Here is a 26,059-nt window from a genome sequence, read left to right as displayed (position 1 = left end):
TGATCGTAAGATCATCTTTAATTGGATGATGAACATCAACTCAATATATGCATGTTTAAAAACGCGACTTATGGATGACTTGGGGATAATGAAAGTTTGGCTTAAATTAAGTAAATTGTTTTTCTGGTCTTTTTTAATTTTTTCTAAAATTTTTGTTAAAATTGATAGATTAATTATTTGTCTTAATATACAGAATTAAAAAAATAAAAATTATGAAAAAATAATTCAGTAAAGAGAAAATAACGAAAAACTATATTTTTCGTCTTTATTTGAATTTTATCAACTTCACATATATTGTCTTCTAAATTTTTGAAAATAAATTCACTAAACATTGATACTACCAACTGCCTTTAAGAAAAAATAATTTATCTTTATTCTAACTTTTTTTTTTATTAGATAAGTATATTACTAAGAGTTGACAATCTAGTCTACTATCTTACCACTCAAATATAGTTCAAGAAGTCGTGTGGCTAGTGATAAAGGGAAAAAATACAACAATTAGGCTATATTTAGATGATCGGAATCTTCAGTTGGAACAAGAATATAATTACAAAGAATTAAATTCCTAAGAATTTTCTCGAGTAGGAATAGAAATATAATTACTATGAATTAAATTATAAGGTAAACAAGATCATAAGAGTGATGTAGCTTGCAGACAAAGAAGGGGAAGAAATAAAATTTAAGTATAATGATTATACCGCCTCATCACGAATAATAATTTCACTCACAAATTATTTTTATTCAACTAATATATTCGCCTAAGTAATAACGTATGCTAACATTATACGATCTAGTATAATTCCACGACGGTTAATTCTGAATGGGACATAATATTTTTTCACTAATGTCGCAGTGTTTAGCAAGCCAACCAAAAGGACAAAGTACAATAAATACTTAGCAAGATAAGCACTAGATGTGTCCCTCCGTTCCAAAACCTTGTTTTTCTTTTGAACCTTGTTTTTCCTACTTCAAAAGAAAGAAGAACAAAAAAGATCTTATAACATGGGGCACACCAGCCTTGTTTTCACGACACAACTTCTATGTTTTGAGACAATTGAGACACAAAAATCCTTCAACTGGGATTTGAAACAACCAAACGAAAAGCTCATCACCGCGTGATTCCGATCACAGAATAAGCGTATGACTTGAACTTGATAGTAGTCAAAGGAAAAGCCTTCAATATATCGAAAATTGTGGAACCTACATCGTGAAATAAGAAAAGAAAAGAAAAAAGAATATTCTTCGGAATGCTTGATGCATGTGGGTAAAAATTTAGCTGGATTCTCGGACACCAGATAGTCAGATACGAACACCACAATGACCCGTTTACTCTTATCAAAATTGATTACCAACAATAGAATGATTCATCGTCATTATCTTCTGGGGGAATGTCAAGCGTGCCAATGGCACCTATGTGGTTTGGTGCCAAATATTTTAAGCTGTCCGCCTTGGTAAATTCAACCCTATACCTAACCTAAATTGTGTTTGGGGATAACCACATTCTGACCAAAGTTTTTTGAGTTGAGGTCGAATAATTCAAATACTATCAACACCACAGAAGTCGATGCACATGAAGATCCAAATAACTCGTTTCACAACATGGATTGTGTCCCCCATGATGGTATGCGCATATACACACAGACGTATATTTCGACCCACAAAATGAGGGGGAGTTTTAAATACACATTGGCTGATGCATCAGACCTGAACCAACATGCTTAAAGAAAATAGAAAAGCACTCCATCCCTTGGTAAGATATAAGTTACACTAATAGTTTATATGGTTAGTCAAGGTGCGCAAAAACTGGTCCGGACACCTGAGTTGAAAAGAAAAAAAATAAAAGCTTATTTGGTTCACGCATGTCTTATTCGTTCATGTTTATAATTGGAAGATGCGAAGAGGAATAAATCCTGAAGACATTTCGTAGTATGTATGGCATACAAGACAGTCCCAAACTTGGCCATTTTCTAGTCAGCACTAAATCCTTATCATTTGGAACATGAACATGATCGGATAATGTACACGGCTCCCGCTTTAAGTAGGGTAAAGCTAAAAGTTAATAGGCTAAAAGTTAATAGGTCACAGCGTAAACCAATTCCGGGCTGAATACTTGCACTTGAGTCCGAAACAAACGGAACCATTGTAATATAAATACTGTACAATTGATGCACTCGGCAACAGGTCCTGAACATGTTCTGAAGAGAGAACAAAAACAGAATAAATACATATCTACATACTGGGTAGAGAGAATATTATCATATGCCCATGGAACCACAGTTTGAACATTAGCATAGAATCAACATGCTTTTGAGCAGAAGCAGGACTTGCTGATGGTGACAATCATGTCCGAGGGGCCGCCATTTGCTGCTTCTTAATCCTCTCCCCTTGTTTTACCATGCTGAATCAAAATCAGCAGACTTTAGTCACATTGTCTTCAATCAGAAAATAAAATAAGCATTGTCGTGCTGCTTTTATGGCAATTTGGATACTAGTTTCATGCTGCAATACCAGAGCCTAATGGATTCTGGATAACTCCATATTATGAGAGCAAAATAGAGGATGCAGTGTCTTGTTACGACGTGTTACCAGTAGTTTGGACTATGGACATCAGTAGGTATATGAACACTAAGGGCTGAAACCCACACAAAAATCTTTCCTGTTCCCTCTCCAGTCCAACGGAGTTCAGATTGAATAAAAATGACACAAAGTTGAACCTACATTCATGGGTACACAAAAGTTGCGAGGACGAGGTTCAATACTGGTTAGCAATATTAGTTACAATAAAATGTAGAATTCTCATGCCATTAACAGCCGAAGTTCAGCATTGCCGAGCATCAAGTAACACCTCATCTACATCTGGTCAAAATACTAGCACCCGTGTCCATGTAATATAGTAGTAACATCTCATCAACAAATCACCTAGTACTGGTTATTAACTTCTAATCCATAGCCAAAAGGTCATTTTCTAGGTCAATTCAACAAACCTCATCACAACATTGATAGAATAATAGAGATGAATGAGCTCACGTGCATGCTTGTGTGCCAAATTCACGAGCAAACAAAGGATTTCACATCTTGCCCTAGTTAAGGACAATTTTTGCTGAATGAAGACCTTCCCCGGCAATTCTTTCAAAGCATCAAGGTGGCCCAAATTTGTATTCACAAAAAGGAAAAAGGCTTCCCAAGCATACTTGCTTATAGTTGCCTAATATTTTAAGTCAGATGCAGGTTTCAAGAAAACATAACAATGATATGCAGAGAGAGTATTTTTCAGACTCCAGGATTATTACATCAAATACCATTCTAGAACCATTACCTGATATCGTGAGGGGTAATAAATATCCACTGGGATCCCTGTGCCAAAGCAAAATCCACAAGAGTGTCCAAGCTGATTTTCCGGCTAACTGCATCCTGAATATTGACATAAAATGAGGGAAATTCTCAGATTGTTCTTTTCTGTTGCATTCTACTGAGAAAACAAACCTATTTGCCGGCTAACTTAAAATCGAGATTCCAGACCATTATCTTTATCTGGCACTGGGAAGTGAGCGCTTCTCAGTGAGAACTTACCATGAAGACATCAAATTCGTCCATCGCTCGAAAGGGGGCTTCCGTCATTTCATGCAGAGCTAGTGCAAAGCATAATGTTGAGAAAGAACGCTCCCCACCTGATAAAACATGAACTATAAGCAACGCATAAAGTTCTAAACTGTAACAGACTGTGTTCGTGTATTAGCTAGTACTACGTATTTTGTTAGTACAATTAAAAGGCCGGATCATATTCTTGGATGAATAAAATGTTGAATTTCAAAGCACATCAAGAAAATTCTGGGTGCTGCATTTTATCATGTTTTCTCCTATTACCTTTAATTCCAAAGGGCAACCAAATGCAAACCTATTGTTGACAATTTCCAATCCCAACACCCCGACTTGATAATGTCCTATCCTCCAACCACAGCACGATTGTAATGATGAAATTTAAAAAGGACAGAGAGGTTGTAGACCCTACAGGTATGATAGTTATCACATTGAACAAACCTGAGAGCCCTCTAGTGTCACGAACATTGTTACTTGATGCATCTTGGGGCATCTTCACCTGCAAAGAGAGAAGAATTACAGTAACTAAAAGAGAATGCAACGGAGGAAAAATTCTCATTCATATTTATACTAGAAGATGAACATAGCAACAAATTATCATTGTTGTGGGTACTCAAGGCCGTCGAACTACCACAGCAATAAGAGCACCTTTTGATGCAAAATGCTTACCTCTATCGAAAGTTTCTCCTCTGCATAATTGACTTTCACGAGACCGCTAATTCCTTTATTTTTCAAATGCCCATTAAATCTGATTGCAAACAGTAAATTATTATGAAATGGTTGACATAAAATTGATAATGCATCACGGGGCAGTATATTTAATGTAATCTGAAACTCATACTTCCACGTCAACTGGCGCTTCAGATCACTCGCATTTCTCTCAAACTTGCGCAATCTCAAGTTTAAGGCCTTCTGGCATGCCTATGTAAAAATTACAAAATGCAAATTCACGGTGAGAAATATGAAGTAATGCAACTGCATTCTGAATGGAAAAGCAATTAATTTATACTCCCTCCGTCCCATAAAGTATGTCCAGTCCGCATAATGAGGACTTAAAAAATAATACATTCTTTTCAAGATAAATTTAAATTTAAATTTTTTTTAAAAATTTACTAGATGTCAATGAGTTCTTTTAATGTATGGGAAAAGTTTGAATTTTTTCTTGAAAAAATGTTATTTTTTAGTCCTCGTTATGCGGACCGGACAAACTTTATAGGATGGAGGTAGTAACAGCATATATGATGGAATGCAAAATAGTAGATGTCAAACTTTGCACTCACAAACTTGAGAATATGATTCAGATCCTAAACAAACCGAAACCTGAGGGAAAGATAAGGAAAAACAAGAAAGGGGAAGGAAAAAAAAAAAAAAAGGAAATCCACAACATCGTACATCCTGCACTGTTAGTTGCTTAAGATAGTTCTAAATGTTAACATAAGTCCATAATGTACGTCAAGAAACGATGTTATTGCGGGAAAAGCTTTTCGCCAATAAATTCTTTGAGATGGCAATCAGCTCCTAAACACAGTTTTATAAGTTCAACCATACCACCAAAAATCAAACTATCCATGCAAGCAGTAAAAATCAAATTTTCCCACAATTAGCTCTAAGAACATCTGTGTATGTCTCCTGAGCAACTTAGCTACTACAATGATTTACTGATGCTTCATACAAAAATCAGATTGAAACCATAGATTTCTGACATGTATTATATTGTGTGAACCCCCGCCAATTCCTATGAGTTTCACTTTTGCGAATGTAATCTGTAGGGGTTTTCAGAAACCTCAATTCAGAAAAGAAAAACTTACATTCAGTTTCTCTCGTAAAGCCTTATAAGTTTGCTGCTTTCTAAGTATTTTCCGCTCCTTCTTCTGATGCAACATTCTGAGATCCTCAATAGACTCATCATACCTGCAAAGCAAGCTTTTCACATTTCAAAATGCAGTTCACGTTGCTCAAGTAATTCACAGGTACACATATCTCATCCATACCTGTCACTCTCACGCTGAAGTGTCCGATTTAGCCTACTTAAGAGATCACTAAGTTGTTCTGGGGTACTCGCTTCACAGCCTTCTAAAGCTTCAAGATCACTTTCAGGACAAATAATAGAAGCCTTTCTGTAACTCTCCTGCAAGTCCATCGCATGCTAACGATAAAGAACTGGTTGATGCCTAAAACATGCTTCCACTTCAAAAAGTAACAGCTAAACCCACGGTCATGAAAGTAGGATTAAGTTATGTGTTCAGTTGTTCTTGTTGCCCAATCAAGGTGTAAACCTGTCAGTACCACCTATTCTTGTATACCAAGTAACCAATATATATGGGTATGTTAACACAATAAGTAACAACTACAATGACAGGCTGCCCACAACATTATGTCAAAGACGAACGAACAATCCAGATGATGTCACCGGACTAAATTAAGGCAAACAGTTTGAGAGAGAGAGACAGTTTTATAAGGTCATAGCAGTTTGAGAGAGAGAGATGGTTGAGCTGATGTGATGGACCAATGATAACGTTTATAGCAGCTATTGATGGGAAAATATTGCTGGTTGGCACTTACAGAAATACATGAATTCAATTACAGAATTTATAGGCAGAAATGAATTCATTGACTTAAGAGGGGTTAGACACACACCACGCGTAAGTTTTTGAGCTCCTCATATTGTGCCTCTGCCGTTTTGATTTCAGGGAGGACCTTGTTATTCATCACTTTCTCATAATGAATCTTCTCCTGAGATAAGAGATTTCTTTTATGACCTTAATAAACTTGCCACCCCTCAATTAAACAAAAGCACAAACCCAAAAAGTTCCAAGAGAGAGAGAGAGGAGCCAACCGCTTCTTTAGAATGTAGATCTTCTTCAATTAGAATGAGCTCGCGCTCTTCTTCCTCAAAGGCATCAATTTCTCCTTTTGCTGATTCTACATTTTTTAACAGGGACAAAGAAGCATTGGTAACATCTAATGTGGAAACTGACATCATATATGCAAGAAAAGATTACCATACCACATAAGTTCTCAAATGAAGCTTTAAGGTCACTGGCTTTAGCATCTGCTTCCTTCATTCTCACACGGATTACTTCTACCAACATTTCGTTCTCCTGAAGGTCTTCTTGGATTTTCTAGACATCATATTCAAATGAAAGCTATAATGTAAGGGAAATCCACAAACCAACCATGTGAGGAAAGAACTTCGAAGATGTGGTTATAAGATACAAACAGAGATCTCGTGAAGAAGCTCATCAACATTAGAAGCAGGTGCTGAACCAGCTTCTGTGACCTGTGAATTCTTCACATCTTGAAGTGCATATTTCTTTTGCGCCACAAGGCGCTCTGTCTCCCAACACCTCCTCTGCGTAAATGATAAAGCAAAGATGATAAGAATAGTACAAATCCACCAAAATATTTATCAAATAAGCTTCTAAAGATAACTATGTCCATTGCTCGACCATCTACAGGTAAATGTAGTAGAGTAGCATATAAAAGGCTACTAACAATTCAATTTCAACTATAGTAGGTGAACATCAACTGGCAAAACTTCAAGAAATTCCATGTTAATAATAAGGGGAATGGGAACGACAACATTTATATACAATAAGCATTTGAGATATGGGAACATATTCCATTCAATGTTCTAAAAGTCGCTAGGCACTGGTCGGGCGGTCGGCCACCTTTGAGTCGGGCGGTCGGCCACCTTCGAGCTATTAATCGGATTAATCGGGCAATTAATCGGTGCATATTCATTAGTAATCGGCAATTAATGGTTAGTTGGACCTAATCGGATAGGCCCTGCCAGCAATTAATCGCCAACTAATCGCCGATTAATTCCTTGTTTTAGAACACTGATTCCATTAAGGCAAGTCTCCTAAAATTAGCTCATCCTCGGTACATATATTAACTATTAAGTCTTATAAGTGCCAAGTATTTTGGTTAAAATGCCCACCTGGAGTTCTGAACCATCCTGCTAAAGGATATCACATATTCACCCCACTTCACCTATTGGCTGTTAAAGTCGGTTGAAGGAAATTTAGAAGAAAAGAATTACTAGGTCCAGAACAATTTCAACTCCTTGACAATGTGGGAAAATAATGCAATGGAATCTCCTTGAATATCAATCTTATCTTCTAGTTTTAGTAACAGCTCCCCTACAGCAGCTACTGGAGGAACTCTCCCAAGGGTTTGATGGCAAGGCGCAAGCCCTAAAAAAAATTATCACACGAAAAAAAAAATTATCACACGAAATCCCAGCTCCTTCTGATTCCTTCTTACCCAGCCACTCCCCTCTAACATCAAAGCTCATAGTAAAATTTCAATTTGTGATGGTGTCATGTTAATTCACATCAATTATGGGAGCACAAACTAGAAAAACATGTAATATGGGGTTTTGTGATAAGAAATCTTCTGAACACTCTCGATTCCCAAGACACTTGCAGCCAGCAATAGCTAATCAGTAATTTTGCAAATCTTTGACTTATTTAATCCAACATGTCAGAAAACCTTCTCTGTATGACCTTAGATGAACGGGGCAAAGTATCATCAATCAAGAGAAGAATAGATATAAATTTCTACGTATTTTGAGGCTATCATGCAAACATCTTGTTTTGGACCTATTGTCTATCTTATCACATATTGTAGTTCTGGCACAAAAACCAGACCTCATCATTAATGAAACAAAATTAGAAGAACACATTGGTTGAGGACTCGAGCTTGTCCTGAATTAGTTAATTATTACCTCCAACAATTGTATATGAGGTTGAGTTGGATGCTTCAACAGATATAAACTAAGATTGAAGAGACACTGCAGGAAATCAAGCAATTCCACTCTAGCGTTCCCCTCGTCGTGCCTTTAACTTCATAAATCCACAAACCTATCCATTCACAATCAATCTCATGGAATCTGGTATGAGCATGGGGTGTGGGACTGTGGGCACTTCCAGGCAGCGGATCTCCCTAAAGTTAAAATAGAGGGACATATCTCCACAGGGTGGGTATGGATACAAGGACACATTGCTAACCAAAATACATTGCACATAATATACTAATCCGATACAACACTGTTAGTACGAAGGCATCTAACGTGATTTCGGGGAAATTAGGCATCCAAGTGTCTAGTTTGGGTAGGGGTTGGAGAACATCCAGTTACCCTTAGCCTTGTGTACTCTATGTATACAGACATAGAAGGAGGAATACAAGAGACCATGTAACAACACAAAGTCCAAACCCTACAAGTTCCAATGTATGCATAAGCCTTGTTGGTGTGCACACAAAAGATAAAAGAAAAGAGGAAATGAAACTGTTATAAAGAGAAAATGAAGACAATAAACCACCCGCACGACCACCATTCAATCACACAAGCAGGTGCAAAACAAGGACAATAATTACCTTAGCACTTTGAAGTTTATTATTGAGGTCCTGAAGTCCCTCTTCTACTTTCCTCTTTTTCCCACGGCATTGTTGAGCTTGTTCTTGTGCACTTAATGCATCCCTTTCTAGATTCTTTATTTGATTATCATACGAACCACAAAGGCGACTAGCTCTACCCTTCTTATTTGGAGGGAGAATGGTTTGAGCATTAGCACGGGAAAACCTAGTAAGACATCATTGATAGTGTGTTGTTTCAGTTTCAACTAGGATACAAAATTAAAAAGAACTGAAGAAGCTACCAAAATACAAGTGAGGTTGAGAATGCAATCAACAGATCTAACAAGTAAAAAGTAACACAAGCATTCAATGTTATGAACCAGTTGACAAATTAATACACAGGGTCATCAAACCTGCAGCTATCAGTTGGTGGAATATTTCCACAGAAATCCAGAGGTTTGTGAAAGGAAAGGGGAATCACATGTAAGCTGTCTTCATTCCTAAGGAAAAGACATAACTATAGGAATTATCACCCGTGTCAGCTGAGGTTTAATAGTTTTTCTCCCGTCGCTCATGGTAGTATTTAGTAGAAGCTTTTGTCGCTCGTCAACTGTAGAATGGCTCTCCCCCACTCAGACAGTTTTCTGCATTTCATATTTCACTACTGCAATTTCTACTATTCTGTTTACATGTTGGTCAAGTATGTATTATAAAATTCGAAGTTGCACTTTAACTCATTCAAAAGACTGCCCAATTAATTAAAAGAAGACCCGATATTGTCATTAAATGCATCACTATAAGAAGTGATGTGATTCCTTGAGATAGGCCATGAACTTCTTCCACCAATCCGGAGTGGGATGGAATATCACATTCTGTCACTGATAGGACCACTGATTCTCATGTGCACGCGATGTAGCGCTTAGTTCCACACAACACTCTGTTCCTGCTCATACAGACTCTAGAGGTGGCTCCCACCATGTGAGGCTTAAACACACCCAACTATAACGCCCCCATCCTGAAACCATAGCGATATTGGCCACTTTGAGGACCTCATGGCATTAAATTGTTACAGGAATGGGATGTGAACTGACTTATATACCCCCAACTTTTTCTAATGAGCCGATGTGAGAGAGAGAGGCAACTCAATGGTTAACTGGTTGATATTGTTCATCCTCAACCAAAAGTTCTGTACTTGGTTAACAGTTCGTTTAACATTAACCCTCCCAGAAACTTTGTCATCAAGGCTTCATGACCATATCAGACTCCTAGTCATGGCCAGAAACTGTCATCAAGGCTTCATGACCATATCAGACTCAAAAATGCTTGATATCATCTGCAAGTACTCCATTTGTAGGATTTATAATTTGCAGATGAGGCACGCGCATGCACAGCCAACTCATTATTGTTTCAGCAAATGGGCGCCTTTCAGTAGATCAGTCAAGTGTGATATCATTTAACAAAAGGAGACACTCCAAACTCTACCAAAACTTTTGTAATACACCGATTTCCTAGTAAATTATAGAGGTAGAACCAGCCTCAGAGAAAGATAACTCTGCCTGAGAACTTGAATAGGAATAAACTTTGAAATAATGGAACAGTTCAAAAGCAGATCCTTTTACGCAGTGGACTTCGTCATTAAGACTGTTACGAACTTCGCACCAAACTTTGTTCTTTTTTCTTCACATTAGATGTATATCTCTATGCTTGAGGTGTTCATTTAAGGATCCTATGAGGAAACAGCCTGATAAAAACACACTACAAACATAAACTAGTAATTTGTTCCAATAATCCAAGCAGGCCCCAGACATATCAACTACTTGAGACTAAAATGGTTCAAAGAATAGAAGAGAACATGAATTGGAACAAAATCTTACATTTTGAATCCATCTGACGTGAAAACTTCCTTCAAATTTGCAATTCTTTGTTCAAAAGTAACTGCTTTCCCCACATCATAATTTCTGACGAGCACTTGTCGCTCTGCATTGCCCTACGAAAAATAAAGAGATTCTCAAAAGATGTTTAATGCACCACTAGTTCTTTCCTTGTGTTTATACAGATAAGGCAAAGAAAAACCACATAGTCAAGGTGCGCGTAAACTGGTCTGGACACCTGAGTTATCAAAACAAAAGATTTATATCTCTACATAATTCAGCAAAAAAAAAAAAAAGTTAGATTGGTACAATAATAGAATCAGGTTTCAGTTACAGAAGTTATTACATGATTCCATATTCCGAGCAATGAGCCAAAATAAGCTCCACATTAGTTACAAAATGAAGTTAATACGAAAACAATCGGATCAAGGTTGCCAGAACATAAATATGCTCATGAATAGGCACTTTTATTTTAGCAGTAATAAGCTTCTATGACAGAAACACAATAAGCTTTGTCCCCAAAAGAAACTAAGCGGAGAAAACATGCAGAATGTGGAAGAAAAGTATATTACCTGATCCACCAGGACATTCATAACAGTCGGATTATCAGAATGTAAGCAAGAAATAGTAGTAGGATGATTCGTCTGGGGAAGCATGTGATTTGGAATGGACAACCTGCACAAGATAGTGCAGACGTGAAATCAAGAGAAAAGAACCTGGCATAAGCAAACCCACTATGAAACTAAATCAATAGTAGGAATCCATTTATATCTTCACATCCTTACCTTGGTCTAGCGAAGTCATATATAACAATCTGAAGGTGGTTGTACCCTGCTTCCTTTGCACATCCTCTCAAAAGAACAGAATCCTTATGATCTGTCACAATAAAAGCATTGAGCAATTTGCCTATTGCACTTTCTACAGCAACAGCCCACATGTCGCCATGTACCAAAGACTGCAATACAGTGGCATGTATTGTAGTATGTTAACAATTCAAGACAGGAGAGAGAGAGAGAGAGAGAGAGAGAGAGAGAGAGAGAGAGAGAGAAAAGATATCACAACTATTGTATATATCAAAGAAAATTGCCCATGCACACCCAAAGTCTACATGAGCGCTAAGAGCTATTGAACATCATTCAATCCAAAAATGTAAGCAAAGAAAATTGCCCATGCACACCTAAAATCTACACGAGAAGGAAGAGCTATTGAATATCGATCGATCCAAAATGTAGCAACCCACATACAAACTTAGTTTCCCAAACTTTCAAAAAACTGAAATTCCCATCCCACCAAATAGGATGGTTGAAGACAAACATCTAATAATCCTCGAGTATTGAGTCAGTAATAGTAAAACGAAACTTGATCAGGGTACTGATCCTGTGAAAAAAAAATTTGGCACGGAAAAAAGATCATCAGTGACTACAGGTTAAGCAGTCTACCAGAAAATAAGGCAAAGTCCAATTATAGTGTCATGGAAGCATGATTTGTAGTATTACCAGCACAAGTACATTAATGTTTTGCTTTGCTTCATCTACTTAAAGCGGGAGTATTCTCCCCCCCCCCCCCACACACACACACACACACAACCCAACAGAAATGAAGGATAACACAAAGAAAGGGAGGGAGAGGTAGTAGCAAGGGTCATCAAGAGAAAGGGGAAAGAAATGGAAAATATGATATCAAAAAAAAGTAGGGTGATTTTTGAAGAAAAGACTGATAGGAGACACAGTAAAGCCCATCTCGATTTTCTCTAGTAGTAAAATCATTTACATCCAACCTGCCACTGCCTTGACCTCAGCTTCTTACCAACAAACCAACAGAGATCAAGACAATGAGAAAACATTAGAAAATGCAAACAATTAATGAGAAGATACTGCACAAATAGCAGTCAGGGAGAGACAGATGGTACTGAAGCTCCATCACGCAAGTAAGTCAGCACTATTAAACTATTGCTTAACAATTGAACTCCACAAGGCCTTGACCTTAATATTTGGGGTCTGCTACATGTTTTTATTTCATTCCAACTGCAATAGCGATTAGGAGCATTTAATTTATATGATGATGAAATTATAAATCTACCACTGTGCTATATATTGAAGAGTATCCATTGCTATAAAGATTCCAGCGGTATGAAGATGGGATCGATATATCAAGAAAAGTCACCATTACTATAACGATTCTAGCAGTACCAAGATAGTTATATATGTAGACCAAAAGGGTGACTATTTACGAACCAAAAGTAAATTATATTCAAATATAAGAGGAACATGCATAGACAGCATCACCAAGCTCATCGAACCCAACCCTATTGCTTCGGTTTTCTCATTTTTCTTTCTCCAACAATCTCTGTTGTCATTATGAGTAACGATCCCTCAACTCCAACCCCTTTCCTTCGCCTATGTGTTCTGCAACTCTTAGTTTCCCACGCCCTACGATTTCCGATAAACTAACTTTCAGATATGCCAAAAACATTGCTCATGAAGATGATCCAAACTACGTATCCTTGTAGGCTGATCTGAAACTTCAACAACCAAATCAGATAACCCAGAAACTAACACCATAAATAGTTGTTCTATGAAAAGACAAGGTATTTTTCTATATGAAAGGCTTCCATTTAGGCAGGTCGATAAGAAACCAATTGTCATTCTGCGATGTTGAAGTTTGTCCCACATCAGTTAATATCTACTCCAAAACTAGTATATAAGCCTGGATGGCCTCTCACCTCATTGCCAATTGGTTTTGAGGTGGATGCTTTAACATACAAAATAGATTTTTGCATTCATATAAATAGCCATGCCAGAAGCCCACTTATAAGCATAGTTATTGCACTCCCACAAATAATTGAATATAACCCAACATCAACCATAACATTCATGTTCAATAACATTTGTTAAGAAAATGAGGTTTGGGCTTTATTTTATTAACATTTAAAGAAAGGCCAGTTCAAGTGAGCATTTTCTTCTAAGCTGCATGAAAAGAAGAGTTCATGCAAAGTGTTGATGCAACAGATGTCCCATGCACATTTCGTTAACAGCTATGCCCGAGAATTAGTGAATTGTTATATGTACACATGTACAGAAGCTAGCAATTTTTTGCTCACCAAAACAGTAAAACAAATTTAAGAGTACTAGAAAAATCCCGAAAGTGAGGTCCACCATAAGAGAAAGCTTATTAAGCAAACAGAGCCAAATAACTACATCGTACAATTAAAAATTAACACCAATATCGAGTGGAGAAACAACAATGAAGTATTTCTCTGTCGGGACCTACAAATCAAGTGAGAATGCAAAACTCAATTTATGTGGGTAATGGTTTATCTGAACTTAGCAATCACATTGTACACACCCAAACCCCTACAAAGGCACGATTACTCTCTGCTACTAACCACATGGGCACCAATGGGACCAATGGGTGGTCTTTTGAATCTATGATGATGTCTCTCTATTGCCTGTAACAGAGCAGTCACTCTAAATCCTCCAAAAGCTGTTACCTGAGATAAGAGAAAGCATCATAACGGAAGGATGAATCATAAGTTTTGCACGTCAAGGGATTCAATTATTCAAAAATGCATACTGAATCACTGATATAGACATATGAAACTGTGCTTCTAGCTGCGTAAAAGAGAATGGTCCATCAAGTTCACATGCATATAAAGACCTCAGAGCTAAACAAATTATCCCGACCTTATTGGACTGATTCAATCGGAGATCACGGATGCTTGATCTAATCTCGCGATGCTTCTTTTCATTGTCAGCAATCTAAAAACATAAAACCATAGAGCACAGTAAGAGAATGAAAACAGACCATCGTATGAAACAAGCTACAAGCCTCAAATAAGAACTGCACTTTAATAGACAGGTCTGACATGATTAACGAATTATACCAACAATTCCTGCCAAGAATTCTGGAACTGTCAAGTCATCATTATCCAGAAAATTGTTATCAATATTAAGATTCGGATTCCAGCAGAACTCTATGAGGGATCATCGCACATTGAACAATATCTTGTTCAAAAGAAGTTTTCTCATCATAAAATCACAAGATAGAAATACTTCAACAAACTAAAATTACATAAAATAAAATAAAAATGCGTCAAAGGGACGCAACTTCTGCAAACATGAAGTTCACAGAACAAGTTCTTTCTGCTCTAAGTTTCTAACAGTGGCTTTGCTTTGATGATAATACTTATATATGCTTCCTCCCAATAGGTATAATACTTACATCCATGTCTTGGCTCACCAGTGAGAAGGGAGGTCATACAAGGCATCATGTTGAGGTGGTGTTTAAGAAGGCTCTAGGTGCACCGAGGCGCCATGGTCCACGAGAGCCTAGGCGTGAGGCGAGGATAAAAACTTGTTGAGATTGTTCAACAGCTTAATTCAAAAAAAATAAAAATATAAAAATTGGTCAACAGTTGAGGATAAGAACTTTCAACTTTTTCCTTGGTCTGCAGTATATAGGATTCAACTTACACCCAAAGATATTCAGCTTTGAGGTGTTAGCAGTTGACCATATTAACTATCAGCTTCTGCAAGGAAACCATGTCCTAACTTCACAGCGATAATATCATGAAAATGGATGAACCTTAGGCTGCTGATACCTGGATTATTGACTACATCAGTAGTTCCCCAGAAAATTGTTTCCAGAATTTACAGTGACAAAGAGGAGTCAAAAGAGGGGATAAAATGACTGAACAACCAAGGCAAATCCTCATTGGTAAGGCTAGAGACAGATTAAGGAAGTAACAAGATGTGGTATTTGAGGTTGATGACCAGCATTGAGCAATGCAATGTAAAACAGTAAGCAATAGCTGGTGATATAACTGCATTTTTTGACAACCTAACCACGCAGCAACATCCAAACAAATCCAAAAAGTGAAGTATACACCCAGCATGCGGCGCAACAATACACGAAGATGAAAATAATGTTTCCAGCATAATAAGAATAACTAAACAGTTCATGCATTCTCAATTGTCATGCCATGAATCATGTAAATATTTGCAAAATTCCATACCTCACGAGCAATCTTTTCTAATTCATCCTTTTGAACAGATAGGCTATCCAATAAGGCCTCCTCTTCTTCCTTCAATCTGAAGTAACACCCTTTATTAATGTTAGAGGACATCACTTCATGCCAAATAGATGCATATGAAGTTATGAACCCACAAACAGGATAACTGTATGTTCGAAAACTCATCATCATCCCTCTCAAAGTGTGCTTTAGCTTTTGAAAACCTTTGTTCCCCTTTTAGACACAGGAAATCAGGAAAACACAACGGTCTTAACAAATTGACGTGGCATAGTTTTAGCATGACTCACAAAAGGCAAATGTAGTTAGTCTTATTATAAGTGTATTATAAAATGCAGGTTCAATATAGTTTTATGACAGCTTTTCACTCCTACTGTAGCTCCCCAGCTTAGCATCTTTGGTGCCCTACAGCTTCACTGCTACTGTAGCTCCCCCGCTTAGCATCTTTGGTGCCCTGCCCCGCCTCTGCTTCTGGCAACTATGCTTTGAAGGTGAACTTATAAGAGGGAGAGATACTTGAAGAGGCGGTTTTCGAGAAGTACGAACCATTGTGGGTGACTAAACCCTGAGGTGGCTTTTAATTTGTGGGGCTTGGTGCTTTCTTTGGGATGCCATGGGGTGTAAAGGTAACCAGAGTCAGGAGGCGGAAATGAAAGGCCTAGTTATTAGCGCCTTAATGTTTAATGTGGTTGCTATGGAAAGTGCAACAAAGGCACAGAGGAGGTTGTTCATAGACTAAAGACCTCTTCTTTTCAATTCATACAGTTGAGATACAGGATCTGTTCTGCTAGCTTGGATGAAATTGTGGGTTTTCGTGGATTTTTAGATGTAGGTGAGTTTTTAGGCATTCTTGAGTCCATGGCCCTCTTTTTCTTTTTTCCTGCTTTGTTGGTTGAGGTTATCACGAGTTAGCCCCATACACAGTTTGTATCCCGATTCTGCGATAAATATTGCTAATCTGTCCAAATACTGAATTCAAAAGTTTAACAACTACGTGTAAACTTAAAATAAAAAACAAACAAACAAAAATCAACCTTGATAATGATAAATTAGCCGCATTGAACTCATCTTGAAGTTCCTTGAGCCTTTCCTCAATCTCAAATTCCTCAGCCTGCAGAAAAAGAGAGACTAAAAACACATACCATATCGATCATTTTTACAGAGTAACCAAATCATTTTAAGCTCACCAAAGACAACAAGCATTATATGCAAGTTGTTAAAAGGAAGAGAAGATTAGGAAAACACATTCATAATCTGGACGCAAATTATGATAAGCATTACTTTCCGCAGAAGAGTCTGTGCAATATAAGATAGGAGTATCCTCCTCCTAAGGTCAAGGGTACCGGGACTGCTTAAGATTTTGATGACCATTCTTTTATTGGTTGCATGTACTTTTCATCCACGATTGTCATCCTAGCCTTGGTGTTGCACACTTAGGAGGGGTAAGCCTAATTATGTCTGCATCTCTTCTTGGACCTGTTTCTTGTGTACATTAATCAAATGTTCCTCGAATCATCGCAGTTAATCAGGGAGAAATAGAAATGAACGAACCCTTTTAGACATGATACTAGTTGATACTAATAGGATCAAAAAGTTGATAATGACAATATCATTGCCTAAGCTTAACTTATTTTATAGAAGCAAATTACCTTTTTACCTTTCAAGCTACAGTGAAATTTAATTTATTGTAGGAAAGCCATTGAAGTCACAAAGAGAATTGTATGATCTAGTAACCAGTACATCAATATTTGAGTTTGCTCAGCCTCATACTCCCAAGGCTTAAGGGCAACAATTTGCACTGAAAGGCTAATACATTGGAGTTCCGTAGTTGCGAAATTTCAAACTAGCCTTCCCATCAGGTTCGAGGGCAGACAGTTTTTGCATATATCAAAATTCAGGCTATCAAATATAGCCTTTTCGACAACCTCATTCACAGGGAACCATAGTAGGTATTGTCTTTTATCAGATAATTGACCCCTAATCTCAATCATTTCATGCAACATAATATTTTTGTTTTTGTTTTCACCAAAGCAGGCTACTCCACACATACGTAAGTGTCGATGCCACTACTTGACATCCATCAAAGAAAGAGTTGGAGAGAACTAGTAAAAATACTATACAATATATAATGGGGCCAAAGGGGCACAATTCACCTTTTTAATTCAGAACAGTTATCCATAGACAGGGAAAAAAACATGGTGTGACAAAGAACCTGCGTATTCTTCGTATGCTCCTCATGAATATCATGAATTTGCTGCTCAAGCAACTTCACCCGATTCACCATCTTCTGGATTAAGTTTATCTTCCGGCCATGATCTCCTTCCAGCTCAAGTCGTTCTTTCGTAGCCTAGGAATGGAATTTAGGATAAATAAAACATTAACCACTTCATAGTTGTCACAACTTAGCTATTACAAAGCTTTTGTGATATCCAAACAAAACTGTCAGATGAGAGATGGAAGATAAGCTTAAGAGAAGTAACGCGCTTTCTCGTTGCCCGATCTTGAGAATATAAACGCTACAAGGAAAGAATGATCCCTCAAAAAAATTTACATTTCAACATAAAAGTTTGAAAAAGGGAAGAGATCAAAGAAACTTGAAACAAACAGGAAAAAGAAAAAACTGCAAGAGAACTAGTAATAGGAAATGGCTATACTTTGTTATTAGCAAAAAATTTAACTGGCCATCTTTAACCCTTTCCATACAAGGAGATTCTCCATTCCAACATACCAGAGAGAGACTCTGCTGCAATTCATCTTTCATCCTCCTCACTTCTGATGTCCTCTCCATCATGCTGGCAATTTGAGCTTTCTTTTTTGTCAGATGACCCCTCAATTCTTCAATCTTACCCTGTCGGAATAAAATAAATGTCTTGTATCATCCTCTATCATGTGATTTGTGATACAAGCAATTGGAAGTAAAAGTGTAAAACCCGCATCCAAAAGGAGTCGAGGCTACATGCTATAACATCTGAACTGCACATGTCACCCAATAAGGTGCTATAGCTTCACATTACGCTACAAGGCATGTTAGATTCACTGCAGTGTCAGTGTCAGTGTCAGGCAACAAACAACAGTGTACCACCTAGATGTGGTTTTTTTTTTGGAAAATGAATCCCTTTCCTACGCACTACAAGCCAAGCAACTAAAACAAAAACGGGATTATTAATACTTACACTCAATAAATAAAACACTTGACATCCATGTTCACACAGCAGCTCAAATGTAGATAAATATAAAACATGAGACGAATATAGTAAAGCTTCAAACCATTCTAGTTTCACCATATCCAGTAGTACATGTTCACAGGACTATCCTTGAGCAAATATACCTTATGCCATGTTTGGATGATGTTTTGAAAATTTTTGAGTTTGATTTTTGGGTAATGAGTGGAGAGAGAAAATAGAGTAATGATTGGAAATAGGGATAATGAGTGGAGATATATATATATATATATATATATATATATATATATATATATATATATATATATATATATATATATATATATATATATATAAAGAGAGAGAGAGAGAGAATGATTGGAGAGAGGAGAGAGAAATGAGAGTAATGATTGAAAGTAGGGATAATAAGTGTTTTTTGAGTTGGAATTTTTTTTTTTAAATGTCATCCAAACAAGGCATTAATTTTTTGGAAAATCATCACTTGCATGTGGGATACAAAAACAAAATGATCAAACAGCTACTAAATATTTGGTATCAAGTTCACATGTATCTCAGTACGTATTGGACCAATCTGCAACAGTCGATAACTACATCCGAAGCTTGATAAAACAAACAGGATGTGATGAGGGGCAAAGAAATACATTGCATGATATTTGCTTGAGCACTATGGACAATTGGCTATTTACAGTACAAGCCTCTAAACAAATAGATCGTTCTATTTGAACACCAAATTGCTTGTGTTGTAGCTACTAAATTCGTAATTGTAGGAGAATAAAGATCAGGACATTTGCCACATGAAAGTTTGAGGTTGAAGATGCACCTGGCAAAAATACAATTGAGACGGCATACATGTATGATAAATTTAACCAAGCTGTTTATCGGATCATCTGTTTATAAAATCAGTTTATTAGAAATTCAAGGATGCACTACCATGTACACCCTGCATACACAAGAAAAAACTGCTGGCAGAGAATAAATAAACCGACACATGTATGTTGGCATATTTCCCAAGGATGCAAATCAAGAAAGAAAGAGTTCTTTGAAAGCCAAATGGAGGCACTCCAAAAAATCAACTTTTAGCTCTTCAACTAGCATTCAAAGCTCCTTCAAAGTTTTCAATGCAGGCAGAATGGTACTGTTGCCCACATCGATTGGCCTCTACACCCACCAGGGCCACCACCATCAAAAAACATAGGGGCACACAACACACACATACAAAAGTCAACAACCCTCCCCTCAAAGTTATTAACCTAGGCAAGGACAATTGAATCTCAGTACATTAACACAACTCCTAGGATATAGGTGACCAATGGTTAAAAAGACAAATAAGGAAGACTAAAGTGAAGCAATAAAATATATTGGAAACATAGCATGAAAAACCCAATTTAGAATTTAGTACTTCAAAGACCAAATCAACCAGGTGAATATGCTATAGTGGGTGGTTAACCATCATTCCAACCAAAAGAGATGAAGATGCTAGACAGTCACAAGTCAAAAGCACCTAGATGCTTGTTACTCACAATTTGTCTATCAATCCGGTCTTGGCACTTAGGTATACGGCTTTTCAGAGTCTCAATCTTTTCACTTTGTTCCTGAAGCTGCTTGTCCACATCATAAACCCATGACCATGCAAGCCTCTTCTTTAACAGCTGCACCTTTTGAGATATTTCTTCTATGTGCTCCATGTTTTTAATTTTTTCTTGCAACTCCTTAAGTTCTTTTTCAACTGGTCTTATTGAGGATTCCAGCTCATTAACAACTTCATTTGCATCAACCAGCTGACTACTGATACTCTTCAAGAGCTCATCCACTTGATGAAGCAGTGTAGCCTTGAAGTAGAACTGAGTAACGCACAGTTAGAAGTGAAAGATTGACCCCAACATGCATTAACAAATAGTGTTGCCTTGAAGAACTGAGTAACGCATAGTTAGAGAAGCAAAAGATTGATCCCAACATGCATTAACAAATACATCAGCAAGAGTTGTTCCTGAATTCAACTTCTTACCTTGAATTTATCTTTGTCATTCCCCGAATGCAAAAATTCTCTGCTTTTGTCTTGACTCATAATTACACATGGATTCTCGACATCAATCTGCAGAATGGAAAGCACAATGTTCTGAGAAAATCAAAAGAATGGGTGTTATGTTTTCAAGCAAGTAGAATACCCACACCTCTTTAATTCTCATAGAGAGGGAGAGATCTTCTGTTTCAGCATGTAAGTAGACTGTTATTTTGAAATTATCACAGATTCACAACGTTTTGCGCCAAGTACAGAAGGCATTATGCTTGAATGCCACAACATTATAATCCCAACCATGAGGTATTATCTGTTCCCAAAGGAACTATGGTCCCTTTGCTCTTGAACAAATGAAAATAACACAATACAGTATCACATAAAGTCGGCTCATAGTACCACACAAAACTCACATTAAAATGTTCCACAAGCTCACGTAGATCCTCCCTGCGACTAGCTACCTTTCTTCCTGCCAAATAACAGAAATCAGAGCAAGTGAATACCAGGACCTCTGCCATTACTTCAGTAACCTTTACAAGTCTTCAAATAAATCACCAAATTAGCATCTGATAGTAACAAGAATAATCCCATTCCACAAGCCCATGTTGCATTTTCCAGTGGACATGAAGGCAAAGATGTAAAAGAACGCACAAAGAATTGCAAAATCAACAGTGTTACGATCTGGATGTGCATTGTCAAACTTAATTCAATCATTAGCTCAATAAAAAACAGGGCAGGCAAATATGACAAAAATGTACTCCACCCACACAAACACACACAACAAAAGGACAAATGTCAGATCGAGGAAGAAAAAGAAACAACTGCCAGCTTCTAAAATCAAATTTGCGTCAAAAAGTAAAGTCAACCTGAAAGTTCAAAGGACATGGGATAGATGTTTTTCCTTTCTAGATACAAGGCTAAACTTATATATATCTCAACATTTCCTGAGATAAAAATTATAAAAGTATATCATCAAGCTCAAGCAACTTAATCCCCCCTTGCCTCCAAGCCCTTCATGAAACATAATACCTCTCATGAAAGGACACATCATTCACTACATGCATTATATTCAGGGATTGTTGCCACTTTGCCAGTATTGACCCAGGGTCTGTCTCTAACTTGACCTTGAACCCTTCCATTCTTGCCATCATCAACTCTCCCAACTCCCCAAGTACAATCTCCACCCCAATGGCATCTAGGAAATTTAATGCATCAGCCTCGATGTTTTTTTTGGTCAAATGGAAATATATCAGCCATGATATTTGAAGGCACACAAAAGTATGAATAACAAAACAACAATATGTCTAAGATTTTCACACAACCAGGACACAAAAAAACTAAGGATAAGCACATGACAAACAGGAAGGCAACATCACACAGGCACATAAATGCAAGACAGTACAACTCTCATTTCCTTCTCTTCCCCATCCCCCACCCTATGTTCAATTGTTGCACCATTGTATGCTTTCAAAGAACCTCTGATTCAAAACAGATTCAGCTTAAATAGTTCACAATCGACGAATATAGTGTCTTTCTGTCCGAACACCAAAAGAGAAAGTCAGGTTCAAACATAAGAGGTATGTTGAAAATGTCTTGTGGAGCCCCAGAGCAACAGGAGAGGCCAATTACTAATGCTTTAACATGTCTTATTCCATGAAGAATAATCTCTATTTAAAGATTTCCCCTTCACGACAAGCACGATTGAGATGTACAGTCGAAACAACAAAGAATCTCAGGAAAGGACAAAAGAACACATAGGGAAACCGGGAATGCAAAACAGCAATCAGAAGCCACAAATCCAGTTTTTGAAGGTCACACCCGCTTCCTGCTGTGTCTTCTCAGAGTCAAGCAAAGTATAAAGTCCTTCTCTACTTCTGAAATATAATTACACATGCAATTCCAGCAAGCAATAATTCAGACAGCATAAAAGATGCATGTATAGTAAAACCTTGCTGATTCTTCAAGACAAGAGAACTTGTCGTCTCCGAAATCCGGCGTTCTATTATTATCATGTCACCATATAAATCTGGCTTAAAAGCATCATCGCCTTGATTTTTAATTTGAAGATCAACAACAGCATAGCTGCAAATAGATAAGTAACAGTTAGCACCCCCAGGAAGACTTCGCCAAGTGATGCAATTTCATGAGATATTGCAAAACTAAGGCACCAACATTGGAGCCCAACATTGGAAGGATAATAGCTGGAAAAGAGAAATTAATTTACCAATAAAGAGTGAAGCATAGAAGTTAGCCACAACCCACAATATTTTCAATTCACAAAATTACTTGAGCATAGTAATTTTTTTCGCTTTCTGCATTCTTTTCTTTCCCATTATTCGAGAAAACAAAAATATAGACTAGCAGAAATTGCTGTAAATCTTTCCAGTTCAAAATAAAAACTGACTAGCACAAAGCACCTATTGTTGTTCGCCGGTCAATATACTTCTGGTCAGGGCCCTTGCTTAGCCTTTATGGAGCCCATTTAAAACTACTTATCAGTCATTGAGTGACCAATAGCTTCTGACGACTCATCTTCCTAAACATATCGAATAACCAAAATAGATAGCACTAACAAAGGGTTTCAATTCAAGTAATGCAAGCATTTCCTCTTGATTGCAAAACCCATGTCAGCCAGTCCAAAGAAAGGGTAGATCCCCTCATGGTATGCAACAATAGTTGACAAAGTCAAGTTGACAGTGCTAATTGCTTACTATTACCAATAACCATCACCAATAAGGCAATAAGTATCAGCCATTCCCTTGCTACAGAGTCAACTTAAAGTTGGACCTTGATACATGTGTCACTATCAACTATATCAGTTAATAATCTATAAGAATCTTGTAGTGACATTTTTCTTTGAAGCTCGTGGGTAACAGATATATGGATGTAATTCTAAGTCCAAAGAAACCATGCCCCCAGCAAACGCCGAAAAGTACTCAGCCACCAAAATTCTAGCAATATCGTTCTGCAACCAATTGTGCGGGTTACAAGCATCCAACATCTCCTCCCATGAGTATGAAACAAAACAAGCACCATCCATAACCATCAACTTATCAGTTTTCAAAGTAACAATGTCACTTAAATTTCTTTACGTAGTTTTAAATATTAAAAAAACAAGAGCTAAACAGTGCACAGAATCTGAAGGGTTGAACGTACACTGCCTTACCCCACAAGCGGAGAGGCTGTTACCATGATAAAACCCGTAGCCATCTGACCATATTGGGACAACTTACTGTTGCACCCACGCCCTTCTGCTAAATAGTTTCAAATGCATGACTTAAACCTATGTCATTTCGAATGCACAAGCACAAATGTGAAAGCATCTTTCTAAAACATCACAAATTACTAACACGCGCGAGAACCCAAATTGAGGGGGCAACTGAGAGCGAAAGGATTATGTGACTAGGCTTTAACCATAACAAACCCAACAAGATAATAGTTACTAGGTTATTGTTTGTACCCAAAAATGACCACCAATATGGAAGCACCACATCGCAAGTATTTGACCAAAAAATAAGGCAAAAACAGTTGGGATTTCTTTAACCCATGTTTTGATGAAATGTAAATCAAGTGCTTTGAAGTGGGTCCCTTCAAGGAAGGAAATGGAACAACATGGCCATGCCTTGTGCAAGAAAAGAATTGGTGCTGCAATGACTTGTGATGTGCACAAGAAACATGCAAATGGAGATCAAAGCTGGGTTACTGGATTGCGCTTACTGCTTGTGTAGGTTGAACTCTCAACCGTTATGGCTTCCTTTATATAAGGACGAAACAAGAAGAAGAAAAAGGTCCCCGACCACACAACAAATGCTCTTCTTTTATCTCTTTCAATTTCCATTGTCCAGTACTATGTCTATTTTTCTGCACATTTCAATTCTATCAACTCCATAGTTGTAACTTTTTATTTTTGGTAATGGACATCCTGAGCATTTTCCATTTCAATGGCTTTCTTTCCATTTGAGCACCGCGCTCACTAATTTTTCTACATTGCTTGAGAAAATGGCGAAGTCCTATTCCTTGAGGCAAAAAAATAACACAATTTGCCTGTGCAAAGGTCGGTCTTTCCACACTTGAACCAACTGTGGTTCTGGCACGCCCGCGCATTTTCTGGATCACAGGGCAAAGGTGCTGTTCTGCTTTTTTTTGAGGGAAACAGATGTATAAAAAAGACAACTTATTGTTGTGCCCAGGCTGCCCTTTTGCTAGACAGTTTTGACTTTAAACCTATGTCACAAAAGCCTCATGCATGAGTGCGAAAGTGTCTTATAAAAGATCGCAGATTACAAAGATGTGCGAGAGTCAAAATTGAGACAGCGATCGTAGATCAAGCGATTGAGACGGAAGCATTAATGTGACTTGGCTTTACACATAACAAACCCAAAAGATACAACTAATAGGATATAGATTTTTTTTTTTGAAAAATAGACAATTTTCTTACAAACCTGCATCCCGTCTTTATGAAATCTTTCAATGTGGCCGCCCGCTGCGTGCCTTTGGCTCGACACCCAAAAGCAACACACAGCGCGGTGAGTATCGCACTCTTTCCACCTATGCACGTCAAAATCGTAAGTGAAATCTTGCAAATGCTTCACATAAACACGTAACCCAACACACAAAAAACACAGAGAGCGAGAGAAGAAACTCACTTCCGTTTTGGCCAGTGACGAAGTTGATCGAGTCTCCAAACTCGATTTCCAAGTTACTGTGACACATGAAGTTCTCCAGACGGATCTTCGAGATGATCCCCGCTTGAGAGTGGTACGGGTCGCCGGTTGGTCCCGTGCAAGCCCTAGAATCTTCCATTGCGACGTTTCTAGGGTTCTTCAGAGGAGAAAGAAGCAGGATCGGAGAGTGGATAACCGATAGTACTTGCAGAACACTAATGAAGTACGGAGAAGGGTTTTGTGTCTCCCGACTCCTTCCCTCTCTCTCTCTCTCTCTCTCTCTAGAAGTCGGAGCCCGGGTGGGAAATATGGCGGGAAGAAATATAAACAGTGGAGCTGAT

At 37.7% G+C, this 26,059-nt stretch overlaps 1 protein-coding gene across 1 annotated transcript; it reads right to left on the bottom strand.

Annotated features, from left to right (window-relative positions):
• Positions 1-1,959: 1,959 nt before the first annotated feature.
• LOC131319201 (structural maintenance of chromosomes protein 6B) lies at positions 1,960-26,059 on the bottom strand. The gene is made up of 28 exons (XM_058349359.1): positions 25,701-26,059; positions 25,497-25,602; positions 23,003-23,136; positions 21,468-21,523; positions 21,046-21,132; positions 20,561-20,881; positions 18,587-18,706; positions 18,071-18,205; positions 16,893-16,969; positions 15,844-15,919; positions 14,513-14,587; positions 14,215-14,319; positions 11,615-11,784; positions 11,402-11,504; positions 10,833-10,945; positions 8,980-9,184; positions 6,818-6,949; positions 6,605-6,719; positions 6,434-6,519; positions 6,235-6,330; positions 5,589-5,725; positions 5,406-5,508; positions 4,439-4,518; positions 4,267-4,345; positions 4,039-4,096; positions 3,571-3,668; positions 3,317-3,411; positions 1,960-2,398 (listed from the first exon to the last, which is right to left on the bottom strand). Exons 1-28 carry the CDS (start codon positions 25,855-25,857, stop codon positions 2,341-2,343), a joined length of 3,177 nt encoding a protein of 1,058 aa, XP_058205342.1. The 5' UTR covers positions 25,858-26,059; the 3' UTR covers positions 1,960-2,340.

Source organism: Rhododendron vialii, chromosome 3a, assembly GCF_030253575.1.
Source record: "Rhododendron vialii isolate Sample 1 chromosome 3a, ASM3025357v1".
Classification (NCBI taxonomy): Eukaryota; Viridiplantae; Streptophyta; class Magnoliopsida; order Ericales; family Ericaceae; genus Rhododendron; species Rhododendron vialii.
This window is presented reverse-complemented; position numbering and strand designations above follow the sequence as displayed.

Bases quoted from the DNA above. Each gene is read 5' to 3' on its own strand.
- LOC131319201 (XM_058349359.1), bottom strand. From the start codon at position 25,857: ATGGAAGATTCTAGGGCTTGCACGGGACCAACCGGCGACCCGTACCAC. The intron at 21,133-21,467 runs GTGAGTTTTGTG...TCCATTCTGCAG, and splicing joins AGCTTGTGGAACATTTTAAT to ATTGATGTCGAGAATCCATG. The intron at 6,950-8,979 runs GTAATTATTGTC...TCATTTACGCAG, and splicing joins ATAAACTTCAAAGTGCTAAG to AGGAGGTGTTGGGAGACAGA.